The sequence below is a fragment of the Pseudopodoces humilis genome, chromosome 1 (assembly GCF_049639895.1).
Source record: "Pseudopodoces humilis isolate 2021_Gansu_Grassland_sample_001 chromosome 1, ASM4963989v1, whole genome shotgun sequence".
Taxonomy (NCBI): Eukaryota; Metazoa; Chordata; class Aves; order Passeriformes; family Paridae; genus Pseudopodoces; species Pseudopodoces humilis.
The window spans coordinates 11316190-11333644 of record NC_142200.1 but is presented as its reverse complement, the minus strand read 5'-3'; the positions used below and the strand labels follow the sequence as shown (position 1 = coordinate 11333644).

The 17455-nt window shown below is 39.8% G+C and overlaps 1 protein-coding gene across 2 annotated transcripts in view; it reads left to right on the top strand.

Moving 5' to 3' along the window:
- FER1L6 (fer-1 like family member 6) overlaps nt 1-17455 on the top strand; it is a 77652-nt gene that overhangs the window by 55883 nt on the left and 4314 nt on the right. The window contains exons 29-40 of one of the 2 annotated variants that reach the window (XM_088051604.1): nt 1057-1172; nt 2286-2417; nt 3358-3483; nt 4519-4646; nt 5847-6017; nt 7164-7324; nt 10464-10606; nt 11182-11270; nt 13130-13228; nt 14940-15181; nt 15503-15666; nt 16889-16989. In XM_088051604.1, the coding sequence (XP_087907730.1) occupies nt 1057-1172; nt 2286-2417; nt 3358-3483; nt 4519-4646; nt 5847-6017; nt 7164-7324; nt 10464-10606; nt 11182-11270; nt 13130-13228; nt 14940-15181; nt 15503-15666; nt 16889-16989 (1672 nt within the window). Of the gene's footprint in view, nt 1-1056; nt 1173-2285; nt 2418-3357; nt 3484-4518; nt 4647-5846; nt 6018-7163; nt 7325-10463; nt 10607-11181; nt 11274-13129; nt 13229-14939; nt 15182-15502; nt 15667-16888; nt 16990-17455 lie in introns of those variants that run through there. The other variant, XM_088051610.1, reaches the window with a different exon arrangement.

The following is a 17455-nucleotide window of genomic DNA, read 5'->3' as shown; positions in this document are numbered from 1 at the left end:
ACTCCCACAGGGACTGAGGTGATTTAAAGGGGTGTTGAGGTTGCTCTGAATGGAAGACATGACCTAAATATCACGACATCATCTTGGGAATAGCAGATAATGGTGCTTCAGAGATCATCATTGCTGCTGAGAGATGAGGAGGAGATCAGTTTCTGAGTGAAGCTCACTTGTCCGAATCAGGAAGTATTTACACAGAAAATGTTCTACAGAAATATGATGTTCATTTACAGTTGTGACATCCACCCACAGGCTATTCAGGCAGTTTTGGCAAATTGGTTCTGATGATTTCAGACCTTGTAAATTCTCTTCTGATCATTTTTGTTACAATTTTTCACCTGTGATGATAAGAATTACACATACAAGACATCTCTGACATGAAATATGTATCTCTAGATATTTAGTACTGTTAAACACACAGGAATTACTCAAAAAATGAAAGTAAAATGAACTGAAAAGCCAGATTTCAGTCAAAGAACTGAACCATCTCAGTGTAACTTTTGAGAGCTCACCCTCTTTTTGCTGGGAAATCCCCTCTCAGTGTTTGGAATCTGACTTTAGTCTGGTGTACCTCTTCCCATTTCTCACACTTGTAGCTTTCACCAGATGAGATACACCCTATTTTGTAATATCTTTAAGCAGAGAAGGACTTGGGTCATCCTGATATCTGAAGTAATTGTCAGCCTAAACAACAGTTTGCAATCTTAAATAAACCTTAAATTTTATGTGAAAGCTGTTAAGATCTGTTTATTTGCATTGGGGAGGAGTCAGAGAGGGAGGAAAAGGGTGGTCTGGGGGTTGGCCACCAGGGAGGGGGTCACACAGGACATCATCACACTTGGTCCAACAAGCTCATGATGAAGACTGGTAGCCACAGAGAGCATAAATTGCCACCTCTGCCTGGGAGAACCAGTGGTAAAAGAGAGGATCCCTATGTCCAGCAGTAGAGGAATAAATTGAGAAAGAGCAAGGTGGACTCTCTGAAAAAATTTTGCTGTCCTGAAGCATTTTATGTGCTTTGCTTACTAAAACATACATGATGTCATTAAATTTTTGAAGATAAGCAGACTTCTGACCACATAGCATTGATCATAGAGGATGAGCCAGACAAAAAGAAGAAGGATAAGACATTGAAAAGGACACAGAAGGAAACTCCAAACCTAGCAACATTGCAGGTAAGAGAAAAGCAAGGCTGAGGTAAGGCTGTTGTTCACTGTCTCTCCAAAGTTTGAACATCAGCAGCTGAGTTTGGTAAGCCCTCCTTACATATATTTCAGACACTTTAAAATTAATAAAACACACCAAATTATAGTGATAATGCCCTTCAGCACATGGGACACAAAGGAAACCAGGGTCTCATAGGGAGGATGTGGCCCACTTGGTCTTAGACAGAATTTGTTGGTGTAGACAAACCCAGAGAGACTTCAGTGAAATTCAGTTTTGTTATTTGCATGTAAAATACTGTAGTTGGAAATCCCAAAATTCATGCTAGAAATATTGCAGCCTATTAAGAATGCCTTAAAAAAGAGATGGAAAGCATTGCTGTGATGGCTAGTGAATCCTCCCCGATGGGAAATAATACTCAGCTCACATTAGATTTGGTTGGGTAATGATAGAAGGAATTCAAAGAAAACTGTATGGGTTGTGCAAAATGTCTCGAGAGATGAGAGGTTTGAAAAGATTAAGACAGTTTGGATTAGATTGTAGCTGAATAAATGGGAACTTGAAACTGCTGTTTCCATTTTTTAAGAGGTGGCAGTAATACAGGCCCTTCTATTTCATGCTTGATAAATTACTGTGGGAGAGTATTGAAAAAATGTGTTCTTTGAAAAATTATTTGGTCTTTTGAGCTATCCTAAAGCTCTGTCCCCAAAGCATTTTATTATTGTCTGCTTTGCTTTCAAGTTTTGAGACATTAACACAATAGAACGGGTCAGTTCAACAAAGGCACAATGCAACAAGGAAACAGAAGCAAAGAGCAGCACATCTACAATTTTTCACTCACACCAGTGCTTGCAAATGTTCATTTTGGCCCCTTCAGATTCACTTTCACTTGCTGCATTAATGTGTTATTTCAATACTTGGGGAAAGACTTTCTTTGAGGACAAAACTGGTCCTGTTTTAAATGGGGAATTAACTTTTTTCCTCAAGGACTTCTGCAAAACCTTGGTTTTTATTAAAGTCTGCATTTTGGGTCAAAATGAATTTCTATTAATTCTCTAATAAAAAAAGTTACTATAAATAAATTCACTGTGCCACAAAATATAAGCATTCTTCTATTTTCAAAGATTTATGAAGGAGACTTGGAGAGTGAATTTAATAACTTTGAGGACTGGGTGAAAACTTTCCAGCTCTTAAGAGGAAAATCTAATGATGAAGTTCATGCTGATGCTGAAGACAGAATAATAGGAAAATTTAAGGTAAGCTTTAATGTTGATTAAATGGGTAATAATTTAGAGACTTTAGGTTTTAATACATATTTCAGGTATGCCAGGGATGAAAGGAATAGACATTTATAGTCTGTTGTAAATAGAATTAGTTTTATTATATCTAGAGTCAAGTTTTTTCCTTTCACATTATCTGATAGAAAAAAGCATCATCCAACACCAGGTGTTCACTTCTGTTTTGAAATAAGGAATTACAAGAAGTTTGAAATTACAGAAGGGGGGGAGGAGATATATTATGGTATCCAGATTTCACTAATGCAACTTGGTTTCTACACTATTACAGAACCTTCTATGTAATTTTGTGTAATTTAAATGTAGGCTCTCACAGCCTCATCCAGGGCTCCATCAGGCAATCTGAAAAGTTCAAAGGCTGAGTAATGTTATTAGGATTTGTTTGTAGTTTAGAGGAACTGATTAAAATCACTGATATCTCAATTAGCTTGTGATGCAGATTTCTGTCCAAATGACTTGTTAGTTGCTTTCAGGCAGTATGAGCTACTCAGCAACATGAGTCGATATTGATTTATATGAGCTGCAAAAATACAGTTGGATTCATGTCACACTGTCATGAAACTTACTCAATGGAATTATTAATTTTCCAATATACAGTTAAGGTCAAAATATTATTTTTAAAATATTAATGGTTAGAAAACTGGATTTAGAATATCTACAGGTATTAGTTTTAAATAGTCAATAGGCATGGAGGTATTCCTTGTAAATATCTAGAAATGATAGCACCATATTGTAGGGAAAATGCATTTTAAAAGGTCATGTTTAGTGCAATGCAGTTTGGGTGACCTGTGAGGGCTACCACAAAATAAGTTGCATGAAAGATGTTTTTTTCATTCAAAGGGTTGGGTTTTTATTGCACTTGATCTGTTTTCAAGGGAGACAAAAATCAATGTATTTCCAGGGCTCCTTCTGCATTTACCCAAGTCCTGAGGATGGCAGCTTGCTGGACGGAGGCCAGCCCCGCATCCTGCAAGGGATACCCCCAAACCACTCTGTCAAAGTGCTCATCAGGGTTTATATTGTGGCAGTAAGTAGACAGATGCTCTTTTAACCTTGAAATAACTTGGATTTTTCTTTTCAGCTCAGTTTACTTTAAGTGTCTTTGCAGCAAAACTTCTGAAAATCCCTATCCATGGGGTTTGGGATTTTTCTGGTCATATTTCAGACAATGTTTCATACTGTAGAAATGGGTGTTCAGAGTAGAAGATATTACATATATTCTTCACAATAAATCTGGGGATTTCTGCAAGACTGGAGAATCACTTTACTTGTTCAAATTAAAAGCTCTGGATACATAACTAACATAGTACAGACAACCTGTTCCAGCCACAATATGCAAATGCAGCCAGTTTTAATGAGTAGAGCTGCTCAAAATGACACACATTTAAACAAAACCTCAGTAAAGAGGAAATGGTAACTTATTTTTGAGGGGCTGTGAATAGCATTCTATGAAAGTTCTACATGTGAATAATTTTTGGGGTCAATAAAGGTAAAAAATACAGAGCACAAGATGAGGAAGAATGGTGTAAGAGGTAAATTGGGTAGAAGAAACTGGTATTTCAGAGAAACAAGAGAGTTGCAGGTAATCTAAGACAGAAATATGGTGTGAGGAGAGTCTATGGCAACAAAATATGAAGAGATTGTTTTACTTCCTGAATGAATATAAGGACTTAGAAGTCTTTTCCAACCTTAACAATTCTGAGATTCTATAAAGAGTTGGTTTGCCCTGTTTAAGGATCTGGAACTATATTTGTGGGTAAATCTTTTCTGAATCCTACCTGCACTTGTGCAGCCGGCTTCTTCCTTAGCATTGCCTCTCCTGCTCAACTTTTTCTGTCTTAGTGATGGAACAACACTTCCAGCTTTGCAAACTCTCTTCTCCTCCAGATCGTATTTTCCTAATAGCCTATAAAACTACAGGCCAAATTTTACATTACATGAGGCAGACAAAGCCCCTCAAATTCCAGAACACCGAGGACTGGGCAGGAAAACCATACTCCTGTGTAGGGACCCTGCTGTATTTAAGCAAACTTCTTGAGGACACAATTTTTCTTCTTAACAGGCATTTAACCTCAGCCCAGCTGATCCAGATGGCAAGTCAGATCCCTACATCGTGCTGAGGTTGGGCAACACAGAAATTAAAGACAGAGAGAACTACATCCCCAAGCAGCTAAACCCCATATTTGGAAGGTCTGTGATGACTTATTTTTGCATTCAGTGTAATTTGTGCTTTATCTCTTGCTACCACTGATGCTGTTTGTTATATGCAGACTTCTGCCTGTTTGGATGTTTTGTAATACTGATGGTTAAAACGTTGGGAATTGGGGTCAAACTGTATGATAATAAAATATTTCATTTTCGTACCCATCAAAACATACCAAGTAATGCAATCTGTCAGAGGTTTTGCAAAATGATGTGTGAGAGGAAATGAGGCAACAAATGATAATGGTCTGTTAAAATTAATATAATCATTTAGTTTAATGCAAAATAAACATCAGAACAGTAAAGTGTGATTTAACAACCTTTGTTGCTGTTTCAGGCTGGATAGAGTGCTAAATAAATCTCATAATTCTAGGATATGAGTTCTGTTATTTATATTTTTAACGCTAACAGCTGTGATTTTTTTTTTTCCAGTAAATTTCCCTATTTTAAGAAGGTTGAAAATATTTTGAATTGGGGTGGAAGATCATTAAGACAGAAAAACTATACTATTTTGGACTGAAAGACCCCTAGAGTGGGGGTGCAGGGGGATAAAAAACTCATGCTTCAAGAGACAAAGCTCAGTTTTTTTCTGTGCTTTGGAGAAACCTGGAGCCAGTGTTGTGGTGATCAGGATGTCCTGTCTTTCACTAATTTGTCAAATCTCTTTTCTATTCATGTTTATATTTTCACTTTCCCATAACATCTCAGCAATAATGATTCCTGAAAAAATGCACCAAGTAAAAAGGGAACTTTTATGATTGCTTTTTTGAGATTTATTTAGAACTTTTGCCTGATCATTTTGTTGGGTGCCTCCAGATTCACATATTCAATATTTAACTTGCAGCTTTTGCAAGAAAACAGAAAAGACTTAGATGTCCCTTTTGAGGGTTCTGAAAAACGTGTGAGAACTCTTACATACAGCTGTGTTAACCTTACTGGATTCAGGATTGTAAGAACAATCTTAGGACATTACACAGGGTGCTAGGGAAGCAGGAGAAGGAATATACTTTTTCACTGTATGTTTCCAACATGTTCAAATATTTAATTGAAGCAAAAAGCACTACCAAAAAAGCTCACTGCATATTGGAAGAGACACTATTCACACAGTGTTTTCGTGATATTAATTAGCCTAGCCTTTTAGGCTTCAAAATTGATTTGATTTCATGTAGGTCTCAATTTTTCCTGTAGATCATTTGAAATCCAAGCTACATTCCCCAAGGATTCATTGCTCACAGTCTTGATCTATGACCACGACTTCATTGGGACAGATGATCTTATTGGAGAGACTAAAATTGATTTGGAAAATCGTTTCTACAGCAGACATCGAGCTACCTGTGGGTTACAGAGTCAATATGAAATGTAAGTACTTCTTCAGGCAGCAACACAGCTCACAGTGAGTGACTTGACTTGAAGTAGAAATTACAGATGTGTTCCAGATATTATGCTTTCTCCAGCACAAAAGTGTCACAGAGGGTATTTTAATTAAAACTCACCAAAGAGCTTAGTGGTATCATTGGGTAGCTGCCAGCCTCAGTGGGAAGTGGCTATTTTTAAATTAAAAGCACTGTTAGTTCAAGAAGTATTTTAGATAGTAAACAGCTGATGTTTACACCATACCTGCTTGATAAACTGCCTTTGGACAGGCATAAAGGGCAAATGGGAAAAATCTCTCAAAGAAATAGTGGCAGGGCTCTGTCTTTGCTGTGCTATTCAGCTGCAGCTGGAGTGATTGCAGCAAGGCTGGTGGCACTGGGGTGGCACTGGGGGAGCAGGAGCAGAGGCTGCTGACATGACCTCTGTAATGGGGTGAGTTGTGGGGCAGTGAGGCTGAGCTCCTGGTCCCTGCCAGACACCTGCACTATCAAGGACCTTGCACATAAAAATTAACTAATGCAGAGAAAGTAAATCTAAAATAACTCCACTGCCCTGGGGTGGGGCACTAACCTGGGAGATGTGTGTTTGGGGCTCTTCCATGATTGCTTCTCATTTTGTCTACAAACCAAGGGTGGACAATGCCTAAAAGCAATCCAGGAACACAGACCAAACCCCAAAGCTTCCCTTGCTAGCTCAATCTCAGTGTGAGATATTTCTTCATGTGCTTATTACAGGTCCCAGATAACCTGAGCTTGTCCTTTGAATCTGGGAGCTCCAGAATAATTCTCCTTGAATGGAGGCAGCACATGTAAACTCGAATCTTTTAGGTACAACAGGGAACAAGCTCTGTTCCTTTTCCTCATGGGAAGCATGCCCATGCGATTACTTTATCTAGGCAAGGCTGCCTCAGCTTCTCCTGTGTTTTAAGAGAAATGAGTGGTTGATCTCCAAGGACCTGACCAGAGAGAGGCAGTGTCTCAAGAAAGAAGCAGTGCTGGACAAAGGAGAAGTTTGACTGAGCAGGGCCACTGACCACAAAACAAATCTCTGCATGGAAATTCCTGATCTGTCAGTGCACTATTCTGAAGGAAAACCTCACCCATTTTGCCTCACTGTGTTCCCTCCTTGCAGAGAAGGGTACAATGCATGGCGAGACTCAGCCAAGCCAAGTGAGATCCTCACTAAGCTGTGCAAGGACTACAGAATAAGTGGACCCTTCATGAGGCCAGGAGAGATACAAGTAGGAACAAAAATCTTCAAGGGACAGACAGTCTTCACAGAAGATGAGAACGGTAACAAAGCAGTTCAGCATCCTTTCTTTGCATTGTACCACTACCAGGAGCCTGCCAAGGTGCAGCTGGAGCCCTATTGTGCTATGAACTCTCGAGTCAGATTATTGGAGCCAGTGTCTGCTCTTTGAGTGTTTACTCACGTAACTCTGGCAATGAAGGCTGTGTCTGTATTAGCTTTTGCTGCTGCTTAATTGCAAAGAATCTGTAGAGTGAAACAGTTGCTGCTGATGACTTGACATCCCCATGGTGGCTGTTTGGGAATACCTTGGACTAGCTCCTACCTGATCCCAAGGATGGGATGTCCAGGATTGGTTGGAGTGTGGGGGGCACCTTGGAACACATCTTCTGGCTTAGTGTTGGTCTGTGCATGCTCTGAAATCCTTCCCCACAGAATATCAAAGCATGAAAAGTCAGGAAGAGCCTTTCAAAAAATGTATTCTCTGTCTAAATTTGAACACTGGAATAGACAGACCCAAGAAGCGAGAAGGAGAAGGAAGGGAAATACTGTTTTGAAGGGAGTTCCTCAAGGTCAGACAAATCTCTGACCACAGTTATATTCCAGGCCATTTACCAGACATTCCTACCTTACCTACTTGTCTTTTCTCTCTGTTGTTTTTTTCTTCTTCTTGGTTACTGCCACTCTGATTCCCTTTCTGAAGCACTGACATAGCACTCTGTAAATCTGTGGAGTCCATGAATCCAGATGGTTGGACAGAACTTACTGCCAGAGCTTCCAGATTAAAAAGAGGTCAAAACAATTGGGACCTTGAGTGCCCATATCACATTGGGGTGGAGTGGGACAGAGTCACCTGTCAAAGGTGCCCCTGCCAATGGCAGGGGGGATGGACAAGATTGTCTTTGAACATTCCTTCCAACCCAAACCACTCTATGACTCAGTTTTGTACTTAGAATAAAGAAAAGAGATGTGAGGATGGAACCTTTCAAGGGGAGTGGAAGGAGCTGGTCTCAGAGACAGTAGTGGACACTGTGGAAGTGTAAGAAAAACCTCCACTCCCTTATCAGCATTGGTTTATCTTTGACCACATTCTTCTTGGCAACTACAAAACACAACTCACACCTTGAATGGAAGGCTGCCAAGGAAGCACTGTTGAAGGGAGAAGAGTTGATCCATTTTTGGTTTCTTGGCCTGAAAGAAATTTTTTTTACAGTATTGCTGTTTGTTTTCCTAACTAGCAGATGACTGAATGTGACTACCAGCAACAAGATGTCTCAATCAAAATTCTGGTTCACTAAAATGAGATTCAGACAAACCAGTGTCAGATAAGATGATGGAAATGAGAAGCAAGGAAATATAGAAGTAGATGGCAAAGACCAAAGGACTTATGTACACTAGTTTTTAAATATTGTAAGAAATAGTTTATTGCATGCAGTCTTTATGTAATTTCTATCCAGATTGCTGTTCTGACAAGTATATACAGGTCCTTACTTCCTGCTGGATTTCTGTGGTGGCCATCATTTGCATCTGTAAAACTAACAAAGGCCACAGATTTGAGCTCTAGAGGCAAACTGAAAAGGGAAAGCAGTTCCATTTCCACTGTACAGGCAGAGAAAATTCTAATTATCCATACAGCTTTAACTTGCAAGGGAGGGAAAAATTTAACTTTGCTCTAGGAACAAAGAAATTAGGATAGGATAAGAATAGTCCAGTTGGAACAGACCTACAACTGTAGATCTAGTCCAACTGCCTGTCCACTACTCCCAGGTAGAATAGGACTACCTGTAGCCAAAGTGAAGAAAAATGAATCTTCAAAGGTAAAAAAAATCTTTAGAAAGGTGATGCAGGATACAGGATATTGTAGGATAATCTGTGTCATTATTACTGAGGCTCCCTGACGGAATAGCAGCTAGAGAATTGATTTTAGCTGGCTAAAATTAGACGTTGGTGCACAAGAGGGAACCAAGACTCATAACCACAGGATCATCCTTCCTCACTCTCTGAGCCATTAGGGAGGGTTTAATACCTGCTGTTTAAATTCCAGAAGAGTCTTTTGCCAACAATCAGAAATTCAGACATTGAAACATGCGTAGGAGAAGTGATAACAATTTGTTGACACAAATAAATCTTAATCTTTTTCTCACTTAGGGACTTCTAATCTAGAAGATATCACTTGTCAAAAGTCTGAGCTCCTTTTATGTGGAGCCCACACAGAAAGGGAGGAAAGAAGCTCAAGAGCTCAAAGGGCTTTGTCTTCTTTCTAACATCCACACTATTTTCAGTTTTAGCACTGGTCCTTCCTTGAGGTGCCATTCTCTGGGATTCTCTGTGTATCCCTTTCAGTGGCCAAGGTGAGAGGGTCAGGAGGTGAAATGTTCTTGCTCATGGACTTTAACTCTCTTCCATTGAGCTGTGATTCAGTTCTCTAAGGCAGTCTTTGCTGCTGCCATCACAAAGTAAAAGGAGGCATAGTTAAGTCCAAGTGTGTTGTAGTCTAGGGTATAGCAGAGCGGAAGACACCGGGATGTAACGGAAAGTTAGCAAAAACCCCTCTCTGTTAAGATAGTAAAACCTTCTGCAATTAGCCAATAGCACCCAGGTGTGATGTAAGCAGATGGGAGTAACACAGTGACCCCAGGCTATAAAATGCTAAATTCCCCTGCAATAAATGCCATTGCTTCGCCATCCATCATGTTGATGTCTTGTGGGTAGAATGGTCTGAGTGGCCAAGGGGGGCCACCGTGCTGGCTTCTGAACCAGGGTGTCTGCCTTGCTTGAAAAACCTACACAAGTGCCTATTTACTCTCAGCTCTGTCAAATCCAAGTCTCCTTGTCTTTCACAGGCTTTAAAAATTTTCATTTTTCTGTCAAAAGGATAGCTGATATGTTTCTTCCATCTTCCTGTTAAAAACTGCTGCTATAGTAGTGGAATGATTTGCTGTATTTTACAGGAAAACTGCTGCCTGAATGCTAATCTTCTAAGTAACCCAGTGGATCCCCTTATCTATGTAAATTAGAAGCATTTCAAGGCCCTTCTTTATTTAGCTGGAATACATAAAACCTTCCTCTTAACTCAAGCAATTTTTTAACAAGTACCTCTAATAAGCAATGAAACATATTACCAAGGGGTTCAATATTATAGTTCAGCTCTCATTGTTCTTTTTGTTTTATTCTTTCCTATAGAGGAGCCAGTTGAATCATATGAACATCTCTCCTTAAAGGTTTTACGTGCTTGGGAAGAAATCCCTGGAGCTGGCTACAAACTGGTCCCAGAGCACATTGAGACTCGGCCTCTCTATCATAAGGATAAGCCAGGCATGGAACAGGTAGAGCAGCTCAGATGTGGTGGTGATGGTAGACCCAGGAGAAGTTTTCATTTCCTCCAGTTATGGTGATTTCTATTTGTAACTGCAAACTTACAGAGTCAGCACCCAGTGTTGTACAAAACACAAGACTTTGTACAGCATCAACCTGGAAATTGTCACCCGTGTGTGTACCCAGCCACTTACCCAAATACACAGTGATCACACAAGGTGTAACTGCAAATCTTAATTCTTTTAAATGCTTTACTTTATTAAGTTAACAAAACCTCTGCTTGTATCTAAACCTTGTTTATCTTTTTTTTCTGTTCATCACATACTATTTTTGCATGGATTTTACCTTGAAGCTGACAGTGTTTGAGTTCTATTTCAACTTCACCAAATACCTAAAAGAGTGAAAGAATATATGGATGAGAAAGATACTATATAGAAAGTTCCTAGATTAAATCATATTTACAGGATATTGAGATGGTTGGTGCTTGTAGAGGAAGTGCTGATTTTGGATGTAAGAACTACATTTAAAGCCTTTTAAAGCCTCTGTAAAATAGGGTTACAGAGATGTTTATCTCTTTGTTTTCAAGGGTCGTGTACAGATGTGGGTTGACATGTTTCCTAATGATATGCCTCTGCCTGGACCCCCTGTGGACATTTCACCAAGAAAACCCAAAGGGTAATACTCTGTGCTTTCCTCTCACCACAGTGGCAATAATTCTTCACAGACTGAGTCTTTCTTAAGTGTCTGAAAAGAAATAGAAAATGAACTACTAAAACAAACCACTCCAGTCCGGAGGAAAGCTTTCTTAGGTTCACATGACTTCAAGTCAAAGAGGATATAGTTTGGTTTCCTCCATTAAAGAACTCAAAGAGCTGTTGGTGATTTTTCAGCACACCTCTTACAAAAAAATCCTTTTTTATCCTTTATCCCTTTATCCTTTATAAAAAAGAGATTGCAGGTGGCTAGAGGCAAGTAATTCTGATGTTATCATCTACTTGTTGAGCTGCAGGAATTAATTCTAGTTTCACTAGCTTTTTCACTGAGATAACTTACTCAACCCTGGTTGAGCTCTTTAATCTGCTGCAATAGCATTACATGTATTGGGTTGCCAGCTATTTCAAGGATAAGATCAAGAAACACATAGAGCAGCAACAGATAGTAGAAATCTGTTTGAAGTAGCCTTCTCCCATTTCCTTATGCTGCTTTTCATGCAATACTGCACATAGTTGTTCAAGCTAATTGAATATTGTAAAGAAAACACAAAAGTGAGAAACAGAATTCTCAGCCCATCCTGTATTTTAGCAATGCCTTTCCTGAGAATTTCATATCTAGAACATCATCAGGTACTATTTCTATATTATTTGATTTGACAAACAAACAAAGAATCCATGCAGCAATTGCTTCTTTCAGACCAGAACTTTCTATAAAACCCCTTAACAACAAGCATTTTTCAATCCAAAAATATTTAAAACTAATCAAGCCCATAAAACCAAATTGTTGCTGCCAGATTTTGTAGTCTACTATAGCAGGGGAATATACTGCTGAACATCAATTCCAAGAAAAAAAACAGTGCACATAGACACAAGTTACACATCTTGCTGATGAATGCATATTTGCTGCAGCAAAACAGGCTCCAGCCTCTATAAAACTTCAAACATTTTGTGAAAACACCTCTTATTGATGATCTTTGATTGAACAAGGCTCAGGTGGGGAACTGCAGATTCAAGTTTCTCTAGCTATTTCAGAGGCTTGGTTTTCATGGAGCTCCTTAAGAGGTCCATGATATAGTCTCTGGTAACTTCTGAGGCAAATTGTTCCATACCCTGAGGTTGAGGCTATTTCCAAAACAAAATGTCATATCAGGGAAACTGTCTGTTGGTGTTATCAAACATTGTTTGTCTTTTTTTATGTATTTTGCAGTTCATATAATGATTCAAGGAATACCTAAATCTTTCAGTATTAAAAGTTTATGTCACCTGCAATATCTGTATTTCAGCTCAAGTTTTGAGAGCTTCAGATGACCAGCATAAAAGTTTGCATATAGGAGTGGAAAGGACAGAGAAACTTTAGTTCCTTTTACTGTTGTTTCTAAAGATTATTGTACCTGCTTAAATGCAAATATCTCCAAGCAGTTCTCTTCCCTTTTAATGCCCTAGATTGCACAAAATGCAATGTTAGCTCAGAGAGCCCTATTCTTTATTAGCAAGCTAGTCACTGTTTTGGACACTGCTCCAATGAAGTTTTTCATATCAACTTTGCCTGGTTCCACTGCAGTATTTTTGTGAAAAGAGTTGAAGATGAACAGGCATATAGAAAGCAAGGAATTTTCCATCCCTCCAAAGCTGGCAGTGACCCTATTGCTATTATACTCCATGAGCTGACATCCCCACTCTGTCACCAGACTCTTGTAAACAGAAGAGGCCTGAGACTCATGCACAAATACAGTATTTCTCATTTTATAAAAGTATGATTTGATAGAGGTTGGCATTAGTGCCTGACCAGAGCTTTACACACAATCCTTTTTTCTTTTTCAGATATGAACTGAGGGTAATAATCTGGAATACAGAGGATGTAATCCTAGAAGATGAAAATATCTTTACGGGGCAAAAATCAAGTGACATCTATGTAAAAGGGTAAGTTCTTCACACTTGTCTTCAAAATAACATGCAATATTTGAGAGGAAATCAAAGGAAAAAATTATGCTGTGAGAATATTTGATTAACTATTCAGTGACCTTGGCACTTTGCTCTAAATGCCTGCCAAAATTACTCCCTTTTTTCCTGTTTTATTTCTTCTGAAATTCAAGTAATTAAGATGACATTAATCGTTAGTTCCTACTCAGGCAGCAATGGCACACAAGCACCAGGCTCACAACAAACAAACACAGAGGAATCAGTTAAAGAACTTGAGCTGTAATAGCTGACATAGATGCAGAGAGGTTTGACAAAATCAGAGAAGAGACCATTATAACCACATCAGAAATAAGAAAGCAGGTGTTTGCCAGGCTGTTTCTACTGGAAATATTTTCTAGCCTCATGAGGGGAGTGTGTGTGGGTGAATGATCATGGTCATGATGAGGAGAACATCACATGGGAACTTTCTGCTCTTCATCTCCTTCCTTTCCTGAGATTGCAGTGAGTTATTTCTTAATTCCTTGCTGGCTTTGGAATACTGCTTTGCACTTTCTGCTTCTGAGCAGGATTTGGATGCAGGTACCAGGGAGGGCTTGGAGGAAATAATGGCCATAAGTGGTAGTCTGAAGTACCAAAAATCCCAGGTGCCAGACTTGGATTTCTTGCCATTTTTCCACTTCTAGAGAGTAAGTTTAATATGCCAATATGAATTGTGTGTTCAAAGCAGTAGAATAGGAGCTTTGAGAACATGAATTTCAGGAATTAAATAGGGAGCCAGCCTTTGTGCTCAGCTGTGTGATGAGAACATCAGCATCAGTGTCAGAGTGGTCTGACAGAGAAGCCAGGAGTGGGAAACGTTTTGCTTCTGTGCCTTAATGATGAAGACACAAATCTCATTATGTTCAAACAGTGCATGTGGCACTGTATCTGTCACCAGGCATGGATTTGCACTTGGGGCAGTGTCATGTTTCAGATTGCTACCATTTTTCACAATTCTTTTTTGAAATATTGGGGTTTCAGGGGAATAGCTGCTCTTTGGATACAGCACAAAAACACTAATCTTTATTCAAGGTGTGATAAATCATCTACAGAACTAAACCATACCTAGCTGGGTCATTACCTCTCTTCAGGTGAGAAAATTATGTTTAAGAAAGCGTTGTCCGTTATACCACAACACATCCATTGTAGCAGAAACCAAGAAGAAATCACAAAAAAAACCAAGAGAGACTTCTCCAGCCATACTAACACCAGGTTTATACCTGCAAACAAAAATTGCAAAAAAATTTGGGCTCTAATACTGAGCACTCATATCAGTCTTGAGACAGTGACACAGAATTTATTAGTGTGGCAAAACATTGATACAGGGTGATTAGTGCAGGATAAATGACTGATGCTGTCACCACTGCCTGTCCCAAAGAAGAGAGGTGACCTTGCCAATAGCAAACTGGTACTGGCCAAGTGGTACTTTGGGGTCTGATTGAAATAAAAAACATGTTCTCATTCTCAGCTTTTGATCACCACTGGTCATTACGGCACCTGTGTCCCAAGATCCCCAAGCCAGGGCTGTTGCTGCCTGTCACAGTCCCAAATACTGTGTGGTCTCTTACGGGTTAGGGAGGAATTAGTAAATGGTCAGGCCTGTAACCAAATAACAATTACAATTCAGGATCCCCTGGTGACAGCGATGCTTTCCACTATGTGCTTGCTGTAGGTGGATAAAGGGCCTGGAAGAGGACAAACAGGAGACAGATGTACATTACAATTCCTTGACAGGAGAGGGCAACTTCAACTGGCGCTTTGTGTTCCCGTTTCACTATCTCCCAGCAGAGAAACAAATGGTGGTTACTAAAAGAGAAAACATATTTTCCTTAGAAAAGACAGAACGCAAAATACCTGCTGAGCTGGTGCTTCAGGTGTGGGATTTTGAAAGACTCTCTTCAGATGATTTCTTGGGTAAGTATGCCATGGATCTGCTTGAATTTCATCTGAGGTCTCACCAGACCTGTATTTTGCAGAGGTATGCGCAAAGTGGTGTCTGAGCCCCAACTTTTGCTTTTCCCTTTCTGAAGCACCACACTGCAAACCTACACATTTCTTGTAAAGTCAATAATTAGGAATCAGATGAGAATTCTAGGGCAATACAAATGAATGACTGACAGTGTAGAGAGATCCTCAGCTGCTAAATTCCTCCATGGATCTAATCTGGAAGCTGATTTTTGAATATCTTTGAGTCTGTCTGGTCCCTGAGTGTTGTCACATTATTTCTTTCTCCAGGCACTCTTGAATTGGACCTGAATGGGTTTTCTCGAGCAGCAAAGACAGCCAAGAGCTGTGACCTAGGCACAGTTGTGGCAGCAAGTGAAGAAAACAAGATCTCCATATTTCAGCAGAAGCGCATCAGAGGCTGGTGGCCTTTCATCAAGGCTGGGGAGCTGACGGTAAGCAGCTCACTACAGCTGAACAGCTTTTCTCTGGGACTAATATGCTAATTTTGGATTTTTAACAACCACCACTGGCAATCCGTAAGATTCCTCCAAATGCTTTAGTGGTTCTCCATATATTTGGTTCAGAAGAACTTAGGTAACTGGGTTGTAACTGAGCACTAAATTTCCTTTTCAGGTGTTCCCTTTCAGTTCCCTAGGGGGACACAGACCAAGAGCTCTCAGCTACTCATTTCCAGTAGTTTAGCCCTCTATAAATTCACCTTCTTTTTTAGTGGTTTCTTCCCTTGTCTCTAGACTTTCATTGATTCTCCAAGGGTGTTCCTAAAGCTCACCATTCCTTTACATTTCTGTCATTTTCCAGAAAAAATAAAGTTTCAATAAAAAGTGCCATCTTCAAGTTCATTGCCTTACTCAGCTTGAAGCTGACTGTGTACTTTCCATGGACTTAGTGAATGAACTCCACTTCCAAATCCCAGATTTATTTCCCTATTGTCAACTCTAGTACAATTGATTCCCTTTCTCCCAGTATAATTTGTTCTCTCCCTTGCTTCCACATTCATGACTTTTATTGGCATCCTCCTTTCAGCACAGTTCTGTGCTGAATCACAGCCAGGGGGCATAGATCAACACTTCAGATTAATACCACCCACAAAGGTACAGGGTAGGAAAATCGCAAATCCATGTAAAGTCATTTGTCTGGTTTTCATCCATCACAGATTCTATAAAGCTGATTTGATTTATCCACTCTGAATTGTAACTGGAATCCTTAAATTCCATCTTCCTTTTGTGAGCTGAGACCCTACAGCTCAATGTCTCCAGCACTTGTGACTGGCTGAATTTCCCCTGGTGATGGATTACATCTGGTCCATGTCAGCAACGCAGCTTCCAGCTCAGACATTCAGCTCTGCCAGGATGTGTGATAGATAGAAGACATGTCTTCTCAGATGAATTACATTATAATTTAAGAAGCAGAAAATATATTTATGGGTGTGGAAGAAAGTATCTGACCTCTCTTTCCTTCAGTCCTTGAGCATAAGTCAGCAATCTGTACCTGGATTTTCGTTTGTGCTTTCTTTTCAACTGCAAAGACCATCTTATTTTCTTCAATTTCCTTTGCACTCAATTGGTTCCATCATTTCTCCATAAGACAAATCCTGCTGTGAATTAGTGATAATAACCCACGACTGGATGCTTATGTATTCTCTCTCTGATCCAGGGGAAGGTGGAAGCAGAGTTTCACTTGGTCACTGCAGAAGAAGCTGAGAAGAATCCAGTAGGCAAAGCTCGAAAGGAGCCTGAGCCCTTGGAAAAACCCAAGTGAGTAGGGTTAAACATGCTGGGGCAGGGGCACTCAGCAGCAGATGGGGAAGGGCAACCACCTGACCTCCTTGCAGGGCACCTCCTCACTTGTCTCCTGGATTTTCTTCTCTTTCCTGCTGCAACCTTCAGCAGGTAATTTGTCCAGCTTGTGCATGGCCTGGTGGCTGGCACTGCTGCTGGCAGCACCTTCCAGGTTTGCTGAAATGTCTTCCTCTAGAAGCCCAAATAAATTGCATTGCTGAGCATTTGTCCTCAGCTGGAATTCACACATGAGCTCATTTCATGGCTGACCTGGCATGTGATAACATCTTAAATCATCATTGCTTACACATAGAGTCAACATATCAGTTTGGTCACCTGTAAAGATTAGATGGATTATATTTATTATATTAATAATAGAATCATTTAGGTTGGAAATTATCTTTAAAATCATTGAGTCCAACCATTAATCCAGCACTTCCAA